The 25,141-nt window shown below is 43.1% G+C and overlaps 1 protein-coding gene across 3 annotated transcripts in view; it reads left to right on the top strand.

Moving 5' to 3' along the window:
* The first annotated feature begins 912 nt into the window (after positions 1-912).
* The window catches only part of TRAF3IP2 (TRAF3 interacting protein 2), a 34,670-nt gene continuing 10,441 nt past the window's right edge, over positions 913-25,141 (top strand). Inside the window, exons 1-7 of one of the 3 annotated variants that reach the window (XM_074990724.1) lie at positions 940-1,025; positions 11,029-11,115; positions 11,347-11,465; positions 11,973-12,126; positions 17,894-18,083; positions 20,968-21,161; positions 24,896-24,984. In XM_074990724.1, coding sequence (XP_074846825.1) covers positions 11,100-11,115; positions 11,347-11,465; positions 11,973-12,126; positions 17,894-18,083; positions 20,968-21,161; positions 24,896-24,984 — 762 coding nt within the window. In that variant the 5' untranslated portion in view covers positions 940-1,025; positions 11,029-11,099. Of the gene's footprint in view, positions 1,026-11,028; positions 11,116-11,346; positions 12,127-17,893; positions 18,084-20,967; positions 21,162-24,895; positions 24,985-25,141 lie in introns of all 3 variants that reach the window. The other 2 variants (XM_074990723.1, XM_074990722.1) reach the window with 2 other exon arrangements.

Raw genomic sequence — 25,141 nt, forward strand, 5'->3', positions numbered from 1 at the left:
AAAGAACTGTCTTTTATTAGTTTTAAACCTGCAACCCATTAATTTAATTTGGCATCCTCTACTTCTTGTATTATGGGAACAAGTAAATAACTTTTCTTTATTCACCCTCTCTACACCTCTGATGATTTTGTATACTTCTATCATCATATCCCCCTGTCTCCTCTTTTCTAAACTGAAAAGTCCCAGTCTCTTTAATCTCTCCTCATATGGAACCTGTTCTAAACCCAAGCATTTTAGTTTCCCTTTTCTGTGACTTTCCTAATGCCAGAACACACACAAAAAAATAGCCCACCTTTAAATCACATGATTTGTGATGAAATCTCCTGATTTTTGGCAGTCTGACTCATGATTTTTGAGCAGTTAACCACTGACAATATACCATCTAATAGTTTAAAAAAATCAGACACTTCTTCCACTTATGCATATTATGTTGAATAGTAATGGAGAGGGAGCCCTGCTAGTTTACACACTAGCAAAACAAAAAGCAGTCAAATAGCATTTTAAAGACTAGCAAAATAGTTTATTAGGTGAGCTTTGGTGGGACAGACCAACTTCTTCAGACCACAGCCAGACCAGAACAGACTTAAAATTTAAGGCACAGAGAACCAAAAACAGAATGCAAAACATTTTTATGCATATTATGTTTGAAAATCACATTGGATTTCCCCTCTAGTTACTTATCTGTACCGTTTGAACAGTAGCCTGACTTCTTAGGACAGGAGCATTTCAAGGGACTTTTTAGCGTCAAACTAGCTTGCCTCTGTTACTGATTCACTCCCCCTCAGAGAGATTTTCAGACTGAGGCTTTTCTCTTCTGATTTGCATACAAGTTCTACTTCCTGCTTCAGAGCCTGTTCTGCAATTTACCTGAGAGAGCCAGAGAGAGAAGTGGGAGCGTAAAGACAGGAAAAAAAAAAAAAAAAAGCAGCGATCCACAGGAAAAGCGTGTGCAGGAGAAAAACCCAACACTCGCTGTTACCCTTGGTCAAGCCAGAGTGCGTTTCTGCTACCCCCCGCCCCCAAAGGTAAGAGCTCTCCAAGATACTGTGGCTCCTTGTCACCATTTGTTACTAACCATTGACCCACTTGTTTTTCTTTCTGGGTTCTAACCTCTTTTTTTATTGTGGCCATTTTTTTCCAATAATGACTGAGTGAGTTGAGCATCCAGCCCACCGCACTTCTGCTGCTTTGCATAACACATTTGGCACAGGACTGCCGTTGGGTAAAACCTCTGGGAATGGATGACGTATGCAGTGTTTCTGTGCCGTCCTAAGCATTTGTAGAGCTGCCTGAGAAACGCCAGTGACCGGCCTGATTTGGGTTGGCTGCTGCATGAGAGTACCACTGGAAGGTAGTTTGCAAGGAGCCTTCGCCCCCCTAGCCCTTTGTCATCTCCCCCTGCCTGACGGGGTCATCCAGTGATCCTGCATTCTTTGGATACTTCCTGGGGCTTTGGGAGGAACCGTGGCACCATGGGAACACCGTGATTTTGCAGTGTCTGCCACTCTGGCCCACGCCTCCCTGCCTGTTCTGCAGTAATCAGGGGTTCTTACCAGTAATCTGGGATTTGCCCAAAAGGCCGAGGAGAGGATCGTTATGGAAAACAATGAAGAAATGTGATTATAGCCCGAGATAAAACCCTTCCAACCCAATGTTTATATCAGAACAGATTGCAAGTGATCTGCTATTAATTTTAAAAAAACAGCGTATAACTGATATGTTAACTTCCTTTTCACATGAGTCAATCTGGCATTTCTCACTCCCATTTGCTGGCTAGTGAGAATAGGCAATATGTCCCCACGCACCCTGCCTTACAGCTGCAGCCGGTTGCTCGGAAGTGCCAAATCAAGGTGTCTCCTGAGCTACATAAAAATGTATAGGGGCATCATCCTGTCAGGAAGGTGGAGTTTTCCCAACATGGTTGTGCTGGAATATGCACTCGGATAAGGCCCAATGATGCCAACAAAACTGGGCTTTTGCTAATGTAGTCAAATTTGCTCAAGAAACTGGCAGCTAGTATAAGCTTCATATAGATTAGGCAGATTTGCTGGTGTAGTGGAAGCAGCAATCCATTGTAGCAATAACAAGCTGTTAGGTAGAGAATTTACTGACTTTTTGCAAGGAAATAATGACATGCTTCCCACTCCCCAGACAAACAGTGCCACTGGAGAATGGGGAAAAAGGTTGCTAGGACCCCCATTCTTCCTGCCATCATCTTTTGTGTGTCTCCAGCACATTTAGCATGAGGCCTTAAGTGCATTCAGCATTATCCATGCCACTTCTCTCAATGTGCTTGGCTTTGGGAATTCATTAAGTTTTTCAAACTACTATAGGTTGAACATCTCTAGTCGAGAACTCTCAGATGCCAAACCAGAGAATTTGCCAAACCATGGGAGGTGAATATTGCCTAGCAGCATTACCAACACTTCCACTGCTTACTGAGCTCTTAGAAGACATTTTGGGGTAAATTACAGCTAAATAACAGCACAGAACACTGAGAGGAAGGACCAGTGGCTGTAAACAAACTTTATGGGACCACAGGAAACTTGGCTGCACCTATGATAACTGGTCATCCAGCTAACCAAAATCATGCTGGATTATGGATGTTGCCAGACAAGAGTGCCAAACTAGAGAGGTTCGAATTGTTTTGACGATTATTGTCTGGAAGCAAAGAAAAGGAATTTCAGACAGATGAAGCAGAACTGAGCACAATTAATCGTGACATGATGATCCTAAGCAATGTCAGAAAACAACAGTGTTGTGTGGCAGTTGTGCCTTAGGTGATTCAAGCACTTTTGAGGGCCATGTGCTTGAGAGGAAATGTCTTTTATTTTCAGTGTGCCTTGCTGTGATGGGGTTCAGGGGTCCCCCTGCACTGCACCCCGTCCGCTGGCAGGAGTGACTCTCACTCAGCAGGTACAACAGGAGGTTTATTAGGCAACAGATGCCCAGTTTCTCACAGAAGCGACATTACAGCAGCCGGAGACAGTCCTTCCAACCCGTCCTGAGGAGAAGAGCCCGAGGGGTGCCCCTCTGGGGTGTAGCTTTCCCCCTCCTCCGGCTGGCTGCCTTCCAACTCTCTCTTCCCCTAGCCTCTAACTGCTGCCTCCGATTCAAAAACCAGCTCAGCTCCTCCCTCCTCTTTGTTCAAGGCAGAGGTGTTACCTGCCAGTTGTAGCCCCAGGGTCATCCTTAGCCACTGGGAACTGCTCTGCTTGTCTCAGACATCCAGCCTGACTCACACATGCACCCCCCTCACTCCATCACACTTGCTATGAGGATTGGGTACAAAGAGTGACTGAGGGCACTTTGATTACTGTGTTAAGGCTGAGTGCCGGAGGTGAGGGGGAGTATCCACCCCCTGCGTTTGAAATAGAGGGGGCCTTGCCCTCCACATTTGTGAGAACCTGAACTCAGAAGGGGGAGAACAGAAGCCCTAAACCTTCACTCTCTTCTCCCGCTCGCCACCTGACTAGAGATGGGTGGTGTAACAGCAGACATCCTTTTCTTCTAGCATCATAGAGGAGCAACTGTGTCAAGCTTGAGTTAGTGGCTTTGCGGTCCTGTGCACCAGGTCACAACAGCCCTCGAATCTGAAAGTCTCCAAGCTAGCAGGTTTGACTCAGAGGTACATTTATCTACCCAGGATCTTCTATGCCATCATCTTACCTGAATGAGTCAGGCTCCAGGTCAGGCAGCCTGGCACAAAGGGTTCTCTTAGGGACCAAAGCACTATTCCCCTGTTGGCCTCTCAGCTGTGAGGAGCTCTGTGGAGCACCTGTGATCAGGCTGAAGTCTGTGTCAGGGCTGAACTGAGGCACAGTGGTTCTGATGCTGGCTTCTGGCAGCCAGAGTGCTCTTCAATATACTCTGTATAAGTGTTGGAAGCTCAAGTTCTTTTAGGCTGTGTTTGCCTTTGAGAACCAAATGGGACATGTGGCAACTCTTATGGGATGCTGCCCTGCTTTGGAAGGTAGGCTGCTGCATTGGGCAGAAGGTGCTGGAGCTTATGCATAGGCACGCACTGAGGGCTGGTGACCCTTTGGGGGGGTATCACAGGGGAATTTTCATCAGTAAACATGTTGGAGGAGAAGTCTGAGACAAGACCCCAGGGAGATATCTGCTAGTTTTAGCCTGAGGTCAATGTGTAGTGCCTGGCCTTGTGGTGACCCAGTGCACCCAGAGTCTTTCCAGCACCCACACCATTAGAGCGATGTGGTTGTCGTTCCACAGTTAAGTTTGAAACCAGCTTCCAGTATCGTGCCCTATTTTCGTACCCTCACAACTTTGACTTGGAAAATGGATTTAGCCTGGAAATTGCCATTTATGCTTGGCAGCAAAAGGCATATGTTTCCGCAAGTTCATCAAGATCCTTTGTCATTAACATGGTGTTCTAATAGTGCGATGGTTTCAAATTCTGACTTGATATCTTAGTCTTCCTCCAGCTGCAAGGCAACATGTTGCTACCTCTTCAGTGGAACATAAGAATCAAGCACAGTTCCAAGTCCTGGCCTCAAGAAAGTACAGGACAGCACCCTAGCTACCTCCCATGGAAATACAGCCCCACTCTTAAAGGACAGAGGACTGGAGAGTTAGGGGGCTCTGTGGCTATGTTGGTCCCCCCGTGCACCAGCCAGTGTGATGAATGGTGCTGTCTGCAGACCCCCATTCAATGGAACGCTTCAGGAGGCAGTCCATTTCTAAGCCACAGTGCCTTGGCGTTTTTCTCTGGCAGCAATGTACTCCACCCTATCTGGGCTGTGCCTGAAGAATACCAGTCAGCCCTATGTTGGCTGTAGTCCACTTAAAATCATCTCATAAAGAAGATCTTTTGCCATAGCAGTAAAGCAAACAAAATTATAATCAAATTGGTAACTCAGTGGTCAAAGTTATGAGTATGTTTCGATAAAGCATGCTTTCCATTATAGTGCATATGCAGGTGTGTGCTTATTTTGCAGGCAGTTCAATATTTGTGTTGTCAACTATTAATTTCCTTGTTTTCAAAAGCTTACATTGTGTTATTGATGTGACATGCAGACATGTTGTTGTCGTTTAGCACCATTAACTACATGTTAAATAATATGGCCGTTGTTTTAGATTGTATCTAGCAGTCACCAGAAGTAAATGTCACTGAACTTGTGGGGGAAAATGCCCCAAGCACATAGCAGCGTTGCTGCCCTGAAAAATCTTACTTTTTAAAGGCATGCCTTAAGTAAGGGACTCATGCTTCATGTGGTGCTGTATTGATTCTGTTTCCTTATATAAAATTCTGGGTATCTAAGATAAGATTAGCTAATACTGATGCTGACAGAATTTCAGCATGTACTGCAAATACCACACTGCGGTAATTTTTATCTAATGCTGAAGCTCCGATTTGATAAAGCCCCAGTAGGAATACACACTATATTGTTGCTCCTTTTTTAGACCATGGACATGCATGGAATCTGCTACCCTTGATTATAGTCCTGGGTTGAGATTTTCAAAAGTATCCAGTGATCTTTTTGTATGTCCAGGGGGAGACTGCTTAAAGTAACCTGATTTTCAGAAGGTGTTATGATGGGTCTGTAAAGCAGGGGACTACAACTCCTGTCAGCCCCCTCTCACTTTTCTCCTGGCTAAACAGAGGTTATATTTCCATCAGCCTCCTGATTGCACTTTCCCTTCCACTTCCACTGGCCAGGTAAGGAGAAAGGCACTTGCACTGTGTAGCTACCCTAGCTCTGAAAAACAAGGAGGGTATTTTACAGTACAGGTAAGGCCTTCCCATTAGAGCGAGACACACAATCCTTGTGCTGGCTGAAAACAATATGTAAGAAAAGTGAAAAACTAAAACATGTCAGCACTGAAAGAGAACACTTTCATACAATAGAACCTCAGAGATAGGAACGCAAAAGTTGTGAACTGACTGGTCAGCCACATACCTCATTTGGAAATGGAAGTACACAGTCAGACAGCGGTAGAGACCAAAAAAAAAAAAACCAAATACAAATACAACACAGTACTGTGATAAACATAAACTACTGAAAAAAGAGAGGAACTTTGAGAAAAGATTATTTAACAAGGCAAGGAAACTGTTTCTGTGCTTATTTAATTGAAATTAAATGTATGCTACATGCTTCCCAGAAGACATGCAAAAGAAACAGCCTCAGAGTGTATAAATCCACCTTTTGAACATGGCCTGATGTTCCTTCTTTCATTATGGAATGTACCCGTTGGTGACATAGATGTCAACACTGAGTTCTTCTAAACACGGTTAGCAAAGCAAAAGACAAACTGTTCAACCTAGATTTCCTTTGACCCTGGTCATTTGGTCATAAGTCCTAAATGGCTCATCCATTTATGCTGCATACTGCTGAAAAGGCTTGGGCCTGACTTCACTTAGTTTTAGGAGGGTTGCATCCAATCTTTCATAGAATCATAGAAGATTAGGGTTGGAAGAAACCTTGGGAGGTCATGTAGTCAACCCCCCTGCTCAAAGCAAGACCAGCCCTCTACTAAATTATACCAGCCAGGCCTTAAAAACCTCTAAGGATGGAGAATCCACCACCTCCCCAGGTAACCCTTTCCAGTGCTTCACCATCCTTCTAGTAAAATAAGTTTTCCCCATCGTGAATCTAGACCTCCCCTCACTGCAATGTGAAACCATTGCTTCTTGTTCTGTCATCTGCCACCACTGAGAACAGCCTATAACATCCTCTTTGGAACCTCCCTACAGGTAGTAGAAGACTGCTATCAAATCTCCCATCCTTATGCCCTTTTGAAGACTAAATAAGTCTATTTCTGTCAGTCTCTCCTCATAACTCATACACCCCAGCCTCCTAATCACTGTTGTTGCCCTGTGCTGGATTTTCTCCAGTTTGTCCATGTCCTTCGTGTAGAAGGGGGCCCTAAACTGGATGCAATATTTGAGATGTGGCCTCACAAGTGACAAAAAAAAGCATTAAGTACTTCCGCTTTTTTCACATCATCTGTCACTAGATTGCCTTCCCCATTCAGTAAGGGTCCCACACCTTCCCTGCCACCTTATTGCTAACATCCCTGTAGAAACCCTTCTTGCTCTCCTTCACATCCCTTGCTACCTGCAATTCCAGTTGTGCTTTGGCCTTCCTAATTATGTCCCTGTGTATCAAGTAATATTTTTAGTCTTTCTCCCTAATCATTTGTCCAAGTTTCCAGATCTTTCAATAGAGTATTTATATATTTAATCCTTACATGGTCCCTTTACTATAGTATCTGAGCACCTCAAATCCTTAACATATGTATTCTCTCAAAACCATATGAGTTAGGAAATACAGTTACCCCCATTTCATGGATGGGGAACATAGGCAGTGAGAAACTGAGACTCAGGCTCACAGAGGAAGTCTATGGTAGATCAGGAAATTGAATCCCATTCTGTTGAGTCCCAGGCTACTATCATAAATCACTGCACTATATTCCTGTCCAACCCTTTGTGCCTGTCTAAAGCATGAGTTAATTTACATCCCCCTACTTACCAAGTTCGTGGAATTTTGCACGTGAAGAGGGGTCTCCCTTGTCCCTATTGATTAACATACAAAAATATGACTTTAATCGAATTTCTCTTCAATTCGCAGAGCTCTCTTGAAGAGAATGGGAACACCTTTTCTTTCAAATTTCTCACCTCTTCCCTTGTCAGAAATTGTCTAATCAAAGCCAGGCTGGCGGAGGTATTCTTTTGGAATCTGAATCTTGGCCTTTGAACTGGGAAACACATAAAATGCTCTGTGGTTGATCATGAAATCCTTAAACTGTAAGGAGGGACCTGAGGCTAAACCCGAGCTACAAACTTTATTGAATATTCAGAGAGTTTGGCCCTGCTATTGAACTCTGCAATTCGGGCCTAGCTTTATTGTCTGCTCCCCTCCTCTCGTTCCACTTATTTTGTTCCCCACAACTCCCCAGCGACATCCAAAACAACTTGTGTCCAGAACAAGCCTATCATGCAGTTGTTTCATTGTGAACGTCACTGTCCATAACTGGTTCAACAGCACAGTCGGCATTCCTTGGCTTTGGAATGTTCCATTTAGCTGGCAGGAGAAATGGAAGAACTTCTCTCAGTCTGGGAACTGTTGCAAGGAAGCTTGGAAGAGTTTGGTCACAAACACTTGAGCCACTCCCCGCCAGCTTGCTTAAGATTGGCTCTCCAAGCCTATTTACTAAGTTAATTCATGTTACAAAACTTTGAGTGTGGGGAGAGGAAGGAAGAAGAGGAGACAGGGCTGTTAATGGGACTTTTTTCTGTTTATTTTTATGTAATTTGCTGCTAGAATGTTAATTCCCTTTACACTTCACTTTATGATTTGCAGGTGGGATTTACAAAGGTATTTAGATGCCCAAATATGCAGACAAGCAATTTCTTTCAATGGGAATTACCAACTAACCTTCTTAAGGGGGGGGTGTGTGTGTGTGTGTGTGTGTGTGTGTGTGTGTGTGTGTGTGTGTGTGTGTGTGTGTGTGTGTGTGTGTGTGTGTGTGTGTGTGTGTGTGCGCACACAGATACACACTAGGAACCCATCTGCAGCTTTAGGTGCCTGAACACTGATGTTAAGCCCAGCTTTAATTGAGACTGTAGCAAGTCATGTGATCACAGTGCAATAACAATGGGGAGCAGTGATATAATTAACATTCCCAGGCAACTATCACTTCCTTGCTGCTGCAAAGCCAGTCCCCATCTTAATCCTGGTCCAGTTATGAGAACTCAATGTTTTCCCTTTACAGGCACATGCATTATTACTGTTATAGGGCACTGACTTGGCTAACAGCGGCAATGACATGTGTATGGCTTAGGGGAAAATGGGCACAAACCACAGGACAAAAATGTATGATGTCAGTGAGTTTACTGGCTGGATTTCAAGCATGGGTGTCTGCAATAAAAAGGAGTCTACCTAACACTGCACTTTGTCCTCTAGCCTGTGTCTGGCAAAGCAGCCACGTATGCAGTGTGTTAGTGCCACCCCATAATTGCTCTGAGAGCTTGCCTACATTCAGAAAGTTACCAGCATAGTTATACTGCAAAAATCCAGCACTATAGCTATAAACTATGTATACAACTATGGCAGTAAATTACTCTGTGCAGAAAAACCCAAAAACCTGATCAACAAGGAGCATACAAGTAGGGATTGGACTATGTAATACACTCACATTACACACAGGCCACAAAGCATCCCAGTATCTATCCTATAATCTCCAAATTGGAGCGGGGGTGTTCCTTGTGGCTATGCCTTGTGTGGATTTTTAATCACATTGGCTCCCAAGCCTTACTAAGGTAATATACTCTCTGAAATGGTTGCTTTTGAAAATGTGAAAGTTAAGAGCTGAAATCTACCAGAACTCTGATTACATGTACATCCCTTTAACATGGACCTTCCTCTGAGGAAACTAAAATTGGGTGTGCTTCAGTTTTACATGGTATTGTTTCCTTTATGTTACTGCACAAGAACAAGACTTGTGGGGATATTTTAGAGCAGATGAACTGGAACTTGTGATTGCTTTTGCCAGTTTGCCTAAGAATGAGCTGTAAAATGTTTTTATTTGTTCGAATTAATGTCACATATTTTTTGGATAAAGAGCAGCTGAAGAATGAAGTTGAGACCATTTTCAGTCAGACACAGACCATGATATTCTTAATGACCTTGCCTGATTGTTTTGAATTCTTCATTCATTGGGACATACTTTTTATGTACAGCTTTCTATTTAAGGTACTAGTTACTGAATATTATAAATGAAGTAAATTCTTCTTTGTTTACTGGAAACTCTTTAATGCTTTATCTTTGTGATTATTAAGGCTTTTAAGCCAATTCTGTTGTTGGCAATGTTGTCATTTGCTTTGCTATGAGTTCTTGTCCCAGTCATCTTTCTTAATTGTGCTAGTTTGGGTTCTGACTTCTTTCAACGGAGCAGAAGTAAAACTATAAAGGGCAAGGTGCATATTATTCATACCTCTCAGTCGATCTCTTGGAAGTGATGAGTGCAGGATCTATATAGAAAATTTTCTTTTTAATCAGCCCATTACCCAGTAGCTTATTGGTTGTTACAGCCTTTTATAAGCAGTTGAGTTACATAGCTTCATTTGACTTTTGTTTATATTACAATTTCAAAGAAAGCCTCCTGAGGCCCACTCTGAAATACTCAAGGCCAATTGAGAGTGGACACGCTCTCCAGGAATCAATATTCTTTTGGCTAACTTTAGGTTGAGCATGGAAAGAAGGTTTTGCAAAGTTCTTATTCCCAAAAGTTGGTATAGTAATAATGCATGTTTTGAATTGGGCTGCTATGCTAGTAGTGGATGACAATGTTATATTAGGAACAGAAGAAAAGGAATGTGAAGAAAAACAACAGTAACACAGAGGGAGCCGTGCTAGTCTATATACTATCAAAACAAAAAAGCAGTCAAGTAGCACTTTAAAGACTAACAAAATAGTTTATTAGGTGAGCTTTCGTGGGACAGATCCACTTCTTCAGACCATAGCCAGACCAGAACAGACTCACTATTTAAGGCACGGAGAAACAAAAATTTCAGAAAGTCTGTAAACTTCCAGTAAGCTGAGTTAAGTGTCCATTTAATATAATAAAATAGATGAACTGGTTTGGATGAAATAAGAACCAGCAATTGGATACTGGCTTTAGTCATTACATTTGGCTCAATATTCCTTAGTTTGGCTGACAAAGTTAGAGTAGTAGACCCACGGCAGAAGGATGGGGGCCTCTCTATTGGGTCTGGATCCAAAACCTGCCCTTGGTCCCATCTCTGGAATGGATTTAACCAAATTCTCAGATCAGAATACCTTTAACTGTATGTCTGGAAATAACTCAAGAGAAGCTGTCCTTTCAGACTCAGCAGGAACACAGACTACCAGAAACACCCTTAAATTTCTCTGTTTTCTGCAACGTAATTCTCAGAACACTAATCAGCACTTCTGGTAAATCATTGCTACAAAATTTTTATTTCTGGATTTGTTAACTGTCTGAAACTGCCCTGTTTTAATAGGGATGCATTTTTTTGTCTTCCAGTTTATTGGAAAATCCTGGCATAAACTTCAGAAAGCTGATTCATATTTCCACTGTCTTCACAAAAACTTGAAATGGCCTCCACAGCAGGTTAGTCCAAGGCTATTGCTTGTTGCGTATGTTTCTTCAAAAGTCAAGCAAGCATAGATGTATTCCTGTTGTTGATTTGTCTTTAATGAATATGATAGTATAGTGATGAGTTTTTAAAGTTTCACTCTGTCCTCTCAACTCATAACATTGAAGATATATTTCTCTTTATAGTGACTGCCAGAATTTAACCAGGAGCTGATAGTTTTATATTGTTTGCTCTTTCTTTTTCAGGCACTGTGATAAGTCGAAGCATACCAGTTGAAGTTGATGAATCTGCATTCTGGTCCCCATTTCCAGAACACTCGCTGGAAGAGGCTTTGAAACCTTCTATTGAAAATACAGATAATTCGGTACCTTTAAGACCGTATCCAACTCAAAATTCCTTGGCTGAACAGTCACATTTCTGTAAATCCTCAGAACTTGCAAACTATCACCAGCCTAAACCACACAATGTAGCAATGGAGGACTGTGAAAGCAGCCTTTGGGAAAGACATCAGGATTCTGGAAGAGATGTGCCTTCCTGTAGCTCTGCTGAATCAGTGGCCCAGATGCTCCCACCTGAGTCTCATCTTTTAGCTATGGAGAATACAAATAAGCTATTGAGATCTCAGATTTCACCTGATTCTCCTGACACTGTACACAACTCTAGTAAATCAAATAACAGTTTTTCAGATGCTTCCCAGAATTCACTTGATGACAAAAGCCAAGAAAATTTACAGTCACGTGAGCCATCAAATAACAGAGCACCATTCGATCTGCCAACTGTAGACACTGGATATGATTCTCAGCCTTGGGATGTCATGGGCATCAGGCAGTTAGAACCTCCATTACCACTTACATCTGTGTTTAATCCTCAGGACCTTCCAAGACCATTACTATCCAGAGAGTTTCTCAGAACTGAACCTCAGCAATTTCCTGTATGCCAACAAATGCTGCATCCTAATGCTTCTCCACAAGCTCAGTGGAACCTCAGATACCATTGTCCAGTTGATCCACATCACCAAAATCCATGTAAGTTAATGTAATTGACCAGAATTTAATATTTTTTCTGTGGTATCACCCTCTTGGCTCCAAACTATGTTTTAATACGTTGTTATTCCTACTATACATCCTTCACAGGATGCAGCTATTGTTTTCTATTACCAACCTCTTTATCTTCCTAAATGTTAACATGATGTCAATGAATTTGCTAAAGTAGAACCTTCCATTCAAATAAATCAGTCCTTGGTGTCAAAGCTCACTCACCAGAACACAGCTTGTGCTATTGCACAGAAGCTATTCTTTCCCAGTCAGGCCTTTTGTATTCTGACTTCCTTGTTGCTGTTTTACGTTCACGTCATTTCCCTCCTCCTTGAATCACTTGGTTTTTCTGGCGAAGAAGAGCTAAATTCATAATATCCACTTGCTTCTTTCCTCCCTCCCTAGGCCCCCCCACCAAATCACATTGTGTGCAGCTGTAGACTAACAGAACGGGTACCGTTTGTTGTATAATGTGAACAAGGGGAGGAGCCACACAAAGAAATTAAATCAATATTTCAACCATACCCAAAGGACAGATAGCTGCATTAGTTTTGGCCAGGACCAAGAAATCCAACTATGTTCTTCCATGTTACATGCCTAGAGGAGCATAAATCACCTCCTGGCAGCTTTCTAAATGTCAAATGATTCTTGGGCAATCACAGCCCACAACAAGGCTTTGCACTTAATGCATTCTATTATGTATTTTCTAGACCAGTGTTTCCCAAAGTGTCGTCTACAGCCCAGTACCGGTCCTTGGAAAAAATTATTGGCCCTTAGAAAATATACAAATTATCACTATGTACTATTATTATTGTGAATAAATAATAAATAGTGAAAATGTATTAATTTTTCGTTCTTTTTCCTAATACATGTTTATATTTTTGGGCCGCAAAAAAGGGTACTTAAAAAAACCAGGTCCCAACTATATAAATTTTGGGAAGCCCTGTTTTAGGCTATAACAATATAGTGTACTGTGTTCACAGGCTGTAATCTAGCCATGGGTACCTGCTATCTGCCATTCATGAAAGAGCAGTAAAACTGTTTTTGATGTAAAAAAATAATCCTCTCAGCAAAGCTATTTGTCCAAAGACTGTTACTTTACATGTTCATTATATGATGCACTTGATGTCAGAAACCATGGATATGATTCTACTGTGTTTGTGGAAAGTAATGAATGGTGGTCCCTTTGTGTATTCCGCACGTGACATACACATGTACACAAGTCCAGGGGTTTTTTTTTACAGGTCATGGCCATTGGTCCACACATGCAACAGAGATCTCCTCATGCTCCAAACACAGGGCATAAAATGTGGTTCAGGCTGACAGCTCTCCAGTTCTGTCTTGTCACCAGGTGACTTGAGTTGGAAGTTTTGGTGTCCTTAGTTCCTATTTTTACTGTGTCATAGCTGTAAGGCATTTTATATGGTTCCAGTAGTTCTTATTGTTGTTGCTTTTCTAATAGTACAGGCAACGTAGTATAGTTAGTGGGTTTTAGTTATGCCAGGTCTACACTAGGAGAGTACCAGGGTTGACAGTGGCACTATGACAAGTTCAATTTAGCACAGCTCAACCAGATGTGATAAATTGAACTCCAGAAGATTGACAATCAGTGTATCAATCTTCCAATAAGTGTAGATGTACCCCCACTCTCTTCCCCCCATCCAGAACTTCCTGTCCCCCATCCCAAGAAGTCTGGGGCTATGTCCTGGATTCTGGGATACAAATATTGTGTTTCTTGCCCTTACTCCTTTTCGGTGAGTGATGAACATCAGCATTTGTCTCTTCTGCCTGGGGAAAGCTAATATTTTTTTCCACGTGCAGAGCATCTGCTGCTCTTTTTTCCCAGAACTTGTGACGACTGGGACACCCAAGACTCAAATAGCATTTTTCACAAAAAAAGGCAATGAAGCCCCAATCAGATCCAAGCCAGAGATTGCTCCCTGTCATACAGCTCCCCTCTGAACATTAGCTCTGAAACAGAAGCCAAGACTGTAAAGGCTACAGAAGAGGGCTCATAGGGGAGCAAGCAGCATTCCCATATAAGGAGAGGTGATCTTCAGCTAAAACTGTCCCAAAGAGAAAAGATGGAAGTCAGGAAGAAGCAAGTGCACGTAGGTGTTAAGTATTTAGGCCTGAGTAAAACTTTCTGACGGGAGAAAAAGGTACACAAAGGTATGGAGCTGACAGTTCCAATGTTTGCTCAGATGGTAGAGGGTCAGAATTAAGAGTTCCTACTGCTCCCATCCACTTCCACAGCCAACGGCTCCCCACCCTGACTTGCGTGAGAATTTGAGTTATGTAGGGGTTGCAGTACCGTGTAACTCGGGCTTTTACTGTATACAACAATTTACTACTTGAGTTGGAGTTACCCAAACAATTTGGTGTAATCAAAACTAATAAAATGCTACGTTTAAAGAATAAAACAAGTAAACTTAATTACAAAGAGAGAGATTTTTAAATGACTACAAAAACAAGGTGTTAAAGGCAGAAATGGGTGCAAGAGAAATAAAGATAAAACACTTTCTTGTAATTGAAATATACCAAACTCAACTTGGTAAAAGTTAAAATCCTTACCATGTATTCCCAGTGACAGAGCTGGCCAAACTGTCAGATCAGATCCCCTCCCATCAGGCCTATCTTATACCATGTTTATTACAAGAAGTGTATAGGTATAGGGTATGAACACAGGGGTGCCTTCAGTCACAGTTCTCAACTAACTCATTTTCCCCCTCCAAACAGAGAGCACCAGGGTTTATTCCATTGGAGGGCAAGTTCCTTCAGCTCCATAACTGAGAGAGATACCTCTCTTGGGTTATATCTAGACTTACCTTGAAGGTCGATGGCCGTTATGCAGTTTTGGTATGCCAAATGTATACCAAACATCGACTTTGCAGCTGTCAACTTCAGTGCCTGCCTTCATGGCAGGTCAATGGGAGCACTCTTCCTGTCAACCTTCCTTACTACGGTGAGGCTCAGGAGGAGTTCTGGGGTTGATGTTGACCGTGGAATGTGCCATTTCACACATGCACAAAACAACACACTGGAAGATGTACCTGGAGCAGTCAATCTTCTCCATTACGTGATGTAGCCTAGATGCTATGTATGGCAACCGCTTGGAGCTCTCTTCATGCCTGTATGAGACATTACACTCGGATCCAGTTACCAGCTGTGGATACAGTGCTACAGTCAGTTATCTCTTCTGAATCCTTGTACCAATCTGCTGTATGACTACTTCTTGTTAATCTCCCATGTGCAGCACACACATAGAGACCATCACTTTAAGAAGAAATAGAGGTTACTCACCTCTAACTGGAGGGTCTTCGTAATATGTGGTCCCTATCTATACTCCATTTTACCTGCCCTTTGTCCCCTCTGCAGCAGACTGTTTTACTTGAGGTAAGAATGGGAAACTGGAGAGGCATTTGCCCAACCCCCTTTTAGCCCTCAGTTCAGAGCCCAAGGAAAGCTATGGCACGTGTACAGGCCAGAGGGCACAGCTTGCCAAAAAAAAATCCAGATGCAGGAACATGCATGTCCTACATGTGGACTATACAGCTAGGGACCACAACCTGTGAAGAAGTTTTAGTTTCAGGTGCCATTTAGTATAGCATCAGGGCTATCCAAATAAAAGCTGTAAGACTGCATTGTCTCAAAATCCTTTAAGACAGTCCAATCCCTCACACAGCAGAGCCTCTCTCTCTAGAGCTGGCTACAAGCAGCATCCCCAATAACCTGTTTACTTTCATTTTGCATTCCCCTAGGCTTTTTCAAACCACACCCAGCTGTGACGCAGCTAACAGGGCAGTGCCGGGAGGGGTGGGGCAACCCCATGGCACAAAGAGATTGCTGCCAACACTCACAATTTTATCTGAAGTCTTACAATAGCTGATTTTTCTCATGGCTGAACAGAAAAGCATGAAAAAAAATAATTGCCTTGTACTTTACAAGCTCAAATCCCAGAAGACAAACGAAAAGATCACAATGGCTGCGTCTACACGTGCACGCTACTTCGAAGTAGCGGCAGTAACTTCGAAATAGCGCCCGTCACGTCTACACGTGTTGGGCGCTATTTCGAAGTTGAAATCGACGTTAGGCGGCGAGACGTCGAAGTCGCTAACCCCATGAGCGGATGGGAATAGCGCCCTACTTCGACGTTCAACATCGAAGTAGGGACGTGTAGACGATCCGCGTCCCGCAACATCGAAATAGCGGGGTCCTCCATGGCGGCCATCAGCTGGGGGGTTGAGAGATACTCTCTCTCCAGCCCTTGCGGGGCTCTGTGGTCACCGTGGGCAGCAGCCCTTAGCCCAGGGCTTCTGGCTGCTGCTGCTGCAGCTGGGGGTCCGTGCTGCATATACAGGGTCTGCAACTAGTTGTTGGCTCTGTGTATCTTGCACTGTTTAATGAAAGTGTGTCTGGGAGGGGCCCTTTAAGGGAGCGACTTGCTGTTGAGTCCGCCCCGTGACCCTGTCTGCAGCTGTGCCTGGCTCCCTTATTTCGATGTGTGCTACTTTGGCGTGTAGACGTTCCCTCGCTGTGCCTATTTCGATGTTGGGCTGAGCAACGTCGAAGTTGAACATCGACGTTGCCAGCCCTGGAGGACGTGTAGACGTTATTCATCGAAATAGCCTATTTCGATGTCGCAACATCGAAATAAGCTATTTCGAAGTTGGGTGCACGTGTAGACGTAGCCAATATGTCTAAAATGTCAGGTTTTAATCTCATGAGTTTGGGGGCCTTTGCTTTTTTAACATCTGGAATTGGCAATAGTGTAAACGGCAATTGTTTATAACCATGTGCTTTGATTTTTGTTATTGATAAACACATACAGTTACCTGTGGGTGTTAATCCTATACTTATAAACATATCTCCCATACAACTCCAAATAGGAGGATTCAAACAAGGGCCTAGCTGAGTTAGCTTGAGCCAATATGATCTACTAGCATAGTATAGTCTGTCCCAAAAACTCAAAAAATCACGAGTTGGATTAAAACTCATGAGATTTTAAAATAATAAATGTTGGGTTCTTTTTATTTGTCTCTGGTGATTGAGCCTTTTGGGTCACGTTTGTAAGTTTTTCTCTGTGAGCACAATGGCTAGAAAATTGAGATTGGAGTGTTAGAATATGTCTCCAGGATATTAGGGTTTTTTAAAAAGCACCAAATATCACAAGATTCATGATAAAATAGCAAAGGTGGGCAACATATTTAGCACTTCTCTATTGTGCCATCTGCTTCTACATAGTTTAAGCTTTAGTTCTGTGAAAAAAAAAAAAGTTTCCAGTCCTGACAATTACCTCCTGACTGGGAACTGGGCAGTGCTGTTTTAGGGAGTCTACAAAGAGAGACTAAAGCAGTGGATTCAGTTTCGCCGGTCCATCACACAAATTGCTTTCTATCCATGCTTATGCCTGAACTACACCATGCATGTACCAAACATGTGAACCTCTGGAGATGAAGTGGGTGAGGGCATGTGACTGCCAGTGTCACTGCTGGGTGAGGACCAGCTCCTACTATTTAACTGTCAGTCTTCCCAACATTACAATCCACCTTGGAGAGCTGAACCACATTGTTTTTCAAGCATGTTACTTTGTTCTGTAAAACTTTTCTTAAACCTGCTACTGATTGTGTTATGTTACGTACATGCTGCCAAAGCTTTCCTAGAAATGAAGCAGGTTGTGTTTGATGTGAAAACTTCCAGTTATTCCAACTGAAAGTGGATTGATGAGCTCTTTGTGTTTATTTTATTAATTTCTTAGATGGTAGGATGCCCTACCAACATTTTGCACATCCCTTCCACCAACTGCCTCCTGTTCCTGGACCTTGCATGAGAGTCATCTGTCCTGCCCAGCAAATCATCCATAAATATTCAAGTCCTCATGCTCCTAAATGCAATGGAGAAAGAGTTCTACAAGGAGAATGCTCCCCTGCAGTACTCCCACAATTTCCGTAAGTGTGCCTTGAAAATTGCGACACACATTTTGGAAATTCTAGAGCAGTTTTGTCAGGGTTTGGAACCAGTATTTGTAAAAGCCTGTCCTGTTTAATGTTTCTTGTAGGGGTGTATGAGGTTTGTTTGTGGATTTGTTAAATTTATTTGCTATCTCCTATACAACAGGGTGTTGTACATAGCAGCAGGCTCTCAATGTGGTGTGAGAACTTCGAAGCCAGTTATTTGAAATATTGTTCTAGTGTCTGCTCCCCTCTGTAGTCTGCATGTTCACAAGTGTAAATATTTGAAGGTTAAAAGGAAGAGGATTTGGAAATATCAGCTGAAACTTCAGAGCTCTTCCTCTCCCCACCCCATTAATGAACAAAGGTTGATGAGTTACATTTTTTAGCCTCCACATTTATAATATGCCACCCAGAGCCACCTTGAATTCCTCAGTGACTGGCAACAAATAAGTTCATCCTTATCTCTTCTCTAGCTCAGAGTAAAAGAGACAATTTTGTTTCATTCTCATAGCTATCGAAATTAACACTTCCAGCATTTTCAGGGATTTCTCATGGTATAATCAAACACAGCATGCCTACCACTTTTCATTTGAGGATCTCCTAGAACTTTGCAAACATTCATTCATTGGGCTTCACGTAGCCAGTGTTATTTATCATTAATGTTGTTATTATTATTATTACCACTACTACTGCTATAGCTCCTTGGGCCTTACTCATGGACCACGACTCTCTTGTGCTACCTAATGTATATTTTATGTATTATCCTCACTTAAGAACTAGGGAACACAAGATGTGTTTTTTTCCAAACTTGATTGCCCAAAGTTAACTTCAGTGTGAGCTACAGGCACTCAGCACCTTCAAAAATCAGGCCACCTCTAGGTAAGTGCTGAAGTATGGTGGGTTAACTTTAGGTATTCATTTTTGAAAATACTTAGCCATGTGACTTGGCTATGGCAAGAAACTAAGCTAGCAACAGAAGTCCAGAGTCTATAATGAAGTCCAGAGCAATAATGAGCAAAGTGAGATGCCCAGCAAATTAAGTTTGCATTCAAGAGTTTCAAGTTGTCAGTGGAAAGAATGGTGATTGTCTGGTGTCTTTGAGAGAGTTTCAGTCAAATTTCAAAAATGGGTGATAAATGTTGGCACTGGTTAGTTAATAAGAAGTTCTGGAAAGTTTATAAACAGCTGTGCAAAATAGCAGTTGTTTAGTTTAGTTTTGTTTTGTTTTTGTTTTGTTTTTCCTAGAATAGTTCTCATTTCCTTTTGTTCCTTTTTTGCAATTAATCCAAAACATCTTTTGGCCACACTGCTGCTCCTTTGCACTGGTTCCTAAAATCCAAGTTACACATTGATAGTGATAGTCTACAGAGTATCTGATAACTTTTTACCCCTAACAGAAAACAGGTACCAAAACAAACGCACCAAATTTTAATTTGATAATAAAAAATAAGTTGGAGCCAGAACGTTGTCATCCAGGGACAAGAGGGAAAAGTGAGAGCATGAGAGAGAGAGTGGGCCATAAAACCCAGCTATGAACACAGCTGGGGAAGAGCTACTGAAAAGTATCTTCGGATTCCTCTTTTTGATTTAAATAACTAGGTAGAAACATTATACAAGGTCATTGCAGACCCCAGCTCTCTGACACGGCAAACTGCAACCGTATCCACTATAACCGATCACACACAAAAACCTTGTTATCCCCACCCTTGCTGACTGAGCTAACTTTGTTATCCCCAGCCTTGCTCTGGCTTATTTATACCTGGCCCTGCAGATTTCCAAGACCAGCATCTGATGAAGTGAGTCTGTGCTCACGAAAGCTCATGCTTGAAACTTTTCTGTTAGTCTATAAGGTGCCACAGGACCCTTCATTGCTGTTACACAAAAACATGTTTTTCATTTTTTTCATCCAAAACCAAAATATTTCAGTTTGGAAATGCTGCCATCGTTCCTCATTTTGTACTTTGATTCTCCTCCTGAGGCCAGAATCTCTGGTCAAATTCCATCTGAATCCATGAGGTCTGGAAGTTTTCACATATCTTCTAGACCAGGGGTCAGCAGCCTTTCCAAGGCAGAGTGCCGAAATGTGACTTTTGACATCTATGTAATGTCCGAGTGCCAGTGATACTTTTTAAAGTCACTAATAGTCCTCCTTATGACAGTTTCATTAATAAAGAAATTAAGACGCAGAGCTTTAACATTTAGGTGCTTGTTGGCAGCATTAGCTGGTCTTTTGATAATCCACAGGCAGCATGGCTTTAAGCAAGCTGCTGACTGCATGGGGGAGGAGGCTAGGGGTGGCTGAGCTCCTGCCTTGCGTGCTGATGAAAATCAACTTATGTGCCTCTCTTGGCACCCATGCCGGGGGTTGCTGACCCCCTGTTCTAGACAGAGGCTATATAATACATAGATGCCACTTTTATGGTCAGATATTAACATGCATAGAACTGTATGCACAGACCAGCACCATTTGGAAAGTTTACTCCTCCTCATCCAAAATTACTTTTTGCTTCGTTTATTTACAAGTTCGCTGCTTCCAAGTAAGAAAGGCTCCAGCCTTTCTCTTGCATTCATCTGCTGTGGTCAGTGCTTCCTTTGCAATACACTACATCAGTGCAGTAGACTTCCAGCCAAGAAGTACCAATTGAAATGCAAATCAAAGGACACCCAAATAGATTTGAGGAAAGCTGAGCTAATGGTGACTTTTCAAAAATCTCTCTTAAGTTCAGATTTTCAGTGTTCTGTTCTTATTTGGTAAATACTTGACAAGCCGAAGTCTGTTTGCTGTTAAAGTGAATATTTTTTTGTCCTTTAAAAAACACAAATTTTATGTTTGCAACATGTGTATATATAAGAAATCACCATTTATTTTTCCTTTCAGAAACCAGTTATACAACCAGCCACCAAATGGAGGGCTGCCACACACAGCCTGTGCCCAGGATGACTCTAATCAGGGTACTTCTGACTTTGGAGCTCAAGATAACAATTGTTTGCCTCCAGCTGCTGTGCCAAGGCCTATTAGTAACCCTGCAGCCAGGGGAACTCTGAGAACAAGCAATTTGCCAGAAGAGTTGCGTAAGTTGTTAGCAATTTTCTTCTGTCAGGTTTTGTTATTTCAAAAGCTGTCTGTGATCATCAACCTGTCAGCTTTACATTCTTGGCATAAAAAATGTAAACAATGTAAGCACACAAAAACAACAAAGAAAGAAAACATTTAACATGAACTGGACCTTTTGCACTAAACATCATCATCAGGCCCTGAATGCTTTGTGTTTGGTGTAACAAATTGTTCCCTTGGACCTGGAAATAAACATAATGGTCATTAATTACTTGCCATTATGGTTTTTAGAAAACAAACACTTTTTGAATTATTTTCATGGGCCCACTAATTTCTTGCTCAAGTAGACGTCCCTGTGAGGCAGGAGGCACTGCAGTTCTTAACAATGAAATAACAGAAATCAAGGCCCAGGGACTTTCCATAGTGATGGCTGGATCAGGTAAGGTAAAGATGTGAATTGCCTCCTCCTTCAGAACCTTCACCTTTTTCTGCAAAGCAAATCCTTATAACAATGATGCGACTTAGTAGATATATACAGTGCTATTATCCACATTTCACAGATGGGAGGCTGAGGTCTAAGACTGACTGACTTGATCACAAAACAAACAAGCAGTCCTGTAGCACATTGAAGACTAACAAAATAATTTCTTAGGTGATGAGCTTTTGTGGGGCAGACCCACTTCAGATCTGGAGATATAACATTTCCAGTACAGAACTGAAGGAAAAGTACTGTACTGGAAACTATAATTGTGGGGTCCTGGCCCAAAAAGGAGTCGTGTGGGGAGGTCACAAGGTTATTGTAGAGTGGTTTGCAACACTTGTACTACCCTTACTTCTGTGATTCCGCAGGTGACAATGCTGCTTTCAGAGCTGGGCAGCTGCAGAGAGCCAGCTGTTGGCTTTGAATCCTGCTCTGAATGCAGAGCCACAGCCAGCAGTATTGCAGAAGGATGGTATGGTATAATATTGCCAGCCTTACTTCCGCTCTGTTGTCTGCAGATCTGGGCCCTCAGTCAGCAGCCTCCAGTTTCTGGACACCCAACTCTGAAGGCAGCAGTGCAGAAGTCAGAGTGCCAAGTTATGATATTGCCTCCTTACTTCTGTGCTGCTTCTGGTGGGGCACTGCCTTCAGAATAGGGTGACCGGGGAACTGCTGCTCCTCTTTGGCTCTCCAGCTCTGAAGGCAATGCAGAAGTAAGGGTGGCAATACTGTGGCACCCTAAAATAACCTTGTGCCCCCCAGCAGCTCCCTTTTGGGTAAGGCTCCCCAGTTGGAGAGATGCTGGTCTCCCCCATGAAAGCTGCAGAGCATAGGGTAGAAGCACACAAAAGGCCAGATTTCATGGGAGGAAATGAGATTTCATGAATTTGCCTCACTTATAGGGCTTTTTAAAAATATTTTATTTTTTTAGCTTTCCCCTTTGTGTGGTGGGGGCTGGAACTGAAATCACCAAACACACCCTAAAAGAATCGTAGAGATGAAAATACTCTTACTTGGTTTTCTAATCCCTGACAGTTCAATGTAGTAGATACTGGGTAGGGAACCCCCAGCTACCAGTCCAGTTCCAGCTGTCAAGGCTTGGCGCTCTCCTCCTCAGCATTCAGTCTGCTGCAGGGTTGGGAGTGCGGAGCCCTGAGCTTCATGAGCTCTACTCAGGCAAGCCGGGCCCAGATCCAGCCCATGGCCTCTGCCTGGCAGAGGCAGGAAGTGGCTCCAGGTGCTGGGCTCCATGCACTGCCGCTGCTTTCCCTCCCTCTCCTCTAGCTGAGGGAATGACAGAGCAGCATTGCCTGGAGAGGCTTTCTCTCCGCATCTCTGACTTGTGAGAATTGCGGTCAATCAGAGCAGTGTGGGGGCAATGCCTGGGAGCAGCGGGGGAGATATGTCAGGCAACTGCTCCCTCATCTCCCAGACCCCCAGCCACTTCTGCACCCCCATCCCACCCAGATTGCCCAGGCTGCTCCTGCACCCTCCCCACAACCCAGTTCCCCCCAACTCCCAATCCATTCCTGCACCCTCTCAGCACCCACCATTCCCAGCCTGCTCCTGCAGCCTCCCTCTCTTCCAGACTCCTGCCCCCAACTCCCAGCCTGTGTTCCTACATCCTCCCTTCAGTCTAGACCCTATACCTGAAGCCTACTTCCTGGCAGCCTCCTCCCACACTGAACCCCTTATTTTTTGGCCCCACCCTAGAGCCTATGGGGGCCCACAAAATCTACTAGCCATGGCCCTTTAGGTTCTAGTGCTGTCGTATGAGGGGAATATCTTCTTTGTTTTGTGTTGTTTTTCATCTGGGAAGCATGTCAGTTGGGGGTGGGAGGGCGAAGATTGTGTTTCTCACTTGTCTGACCCCTGACTGATTTTTCTGTGAGTCAGTGACCTCCAACCCATAAAAAGATCCCCCACCCCTACAGTATACACAATTCATAGACTTTCTGGAGAATCTGTTCCCTGCACATGAGCCATGCAAATCCTGGAATCCTCTCTCAGGATCCTATTTATCTCACAGTGCTTCAGACCTGATTCTGGCTAAGCTCCTATGCGGATATTTAAGGGAGAGAGGTCGGCACACTGGTTGTATAGATTATGTCTCCGTACAGTTTGCTAGTGGTGCTATCTCTCCCAAGCAGATAGAAAGGAGTTCAGGCCTTGGTCTCAGTCCCCACTCTGAATGACTTAATGCAGTCCACAAAGGGGAGTGCACATGACACTGTCTGAAGGAGTAGCACAGCAGCTGTGTTGTGCCTGTTGAAGTGACATAGGCCACACCAACCCTGACCGCAGGGCTATGAATAAAAAGCACAATACAGCCCTATATAAACAGTGCTGTAATGGTCTTCTGGTGTCTCTCTCAAGGGAGAGTTAGGATTTTAAATGTTTTTTGTCCCTTTAAACATTGTATTCATTGAGACCGTGTCTACACTCGCCCAAAACTTCGAAATGGCCACGCAAACGGCCATTTCGAAGTTTACTAATGAAGCACTGAAATATATATTCAGCGCCTCGTTAGCATGCGGGCGGCCACGGCACTTCGAAATTGACGCGGCTCACCGCCGCGCGGCTCATCCTGACGGGGCTCCTTTTCAAAAGGACCCTGCCTACTTCGAAGTCCCCTTACTCCCATCTGCTCATAGGAATAAGGGGAGTTCGAAGTAGGCGGGGTCCTTTAGAAAAGGAGCCCCATCAGGACGAGCCGCATCAATTTCGAAGTGCTGTGGCTGCCTGCATGCTAATGAGGCGCTGAATATGTATTTCAGTGCTTCATTAGTAAACTTCTAAATGGCCATTTGCACGGCCATTTCGAAGTTTTGGGCTAGTGTAGACATGGCCTGAGTGTTATATATTGTCAGATCTTTCCACAGCTCAGGAGGAGCTTTATATTTTCCACTACTTTATATCTTTATACCTACCTTCATAATCCCACTTAACAGCCATTATGGCATTGTGTCTGAGGATTGAATTAAACTGTCAGTACCACCCTTGAATATGCTCAAGCTCAATCAGTAGTGTTGCCTTGATGCAAGAAGTATGGGTGAAATCTTATAGGGAGTGTTATGGCAGAGGTCAGATCACAGTATCATAATGGTCCTGTCTGGCCTCAAAATCTATAATTCTCTGACTTTTTTTTAAAACTGGTCCCAGGGGTCAAATGTACCAGGCACACTGAGCCAATGAAGTTATGAAACTGTCTCCTTCGCTTTGAATCATCTGTTTTGACTCATCATTTATTTATATGAATGTGTCTCTTAGGTAAAGTCTTTATAACCTATTCTGTGGACGCAGCTCTGGAGGTCATGAAATTTGTGAACTTCCTGCTTGTAAATGGATTTCAAACTTCAGTGAGTATTCCTCCTGGCAGGCGTGGTTGTCAGATAAAGGAGAAAAGAGATCACTTTTTTAAACAGAGAGGTGTACGTCTGTCTATACATCACTTATGCATCACTAAGGCTGTGTCTACACTACCTCCCTCCTTCAAAGGGAGGATGGTAAGTACGG

This window comes from Carettochelys insculpta, chromosome 3 (assembly GCF_033958435.1).
Source record: "Carettochelys insculpta isolate YL-2023 chromosome 3, ASM3395843v1, whole genome shotgun sequence".
NCBI lineage: Eukaryota > Metazoa > Chordata > Testudines > Carettochelyidae > Carettochelys > Carettochelys insculpta.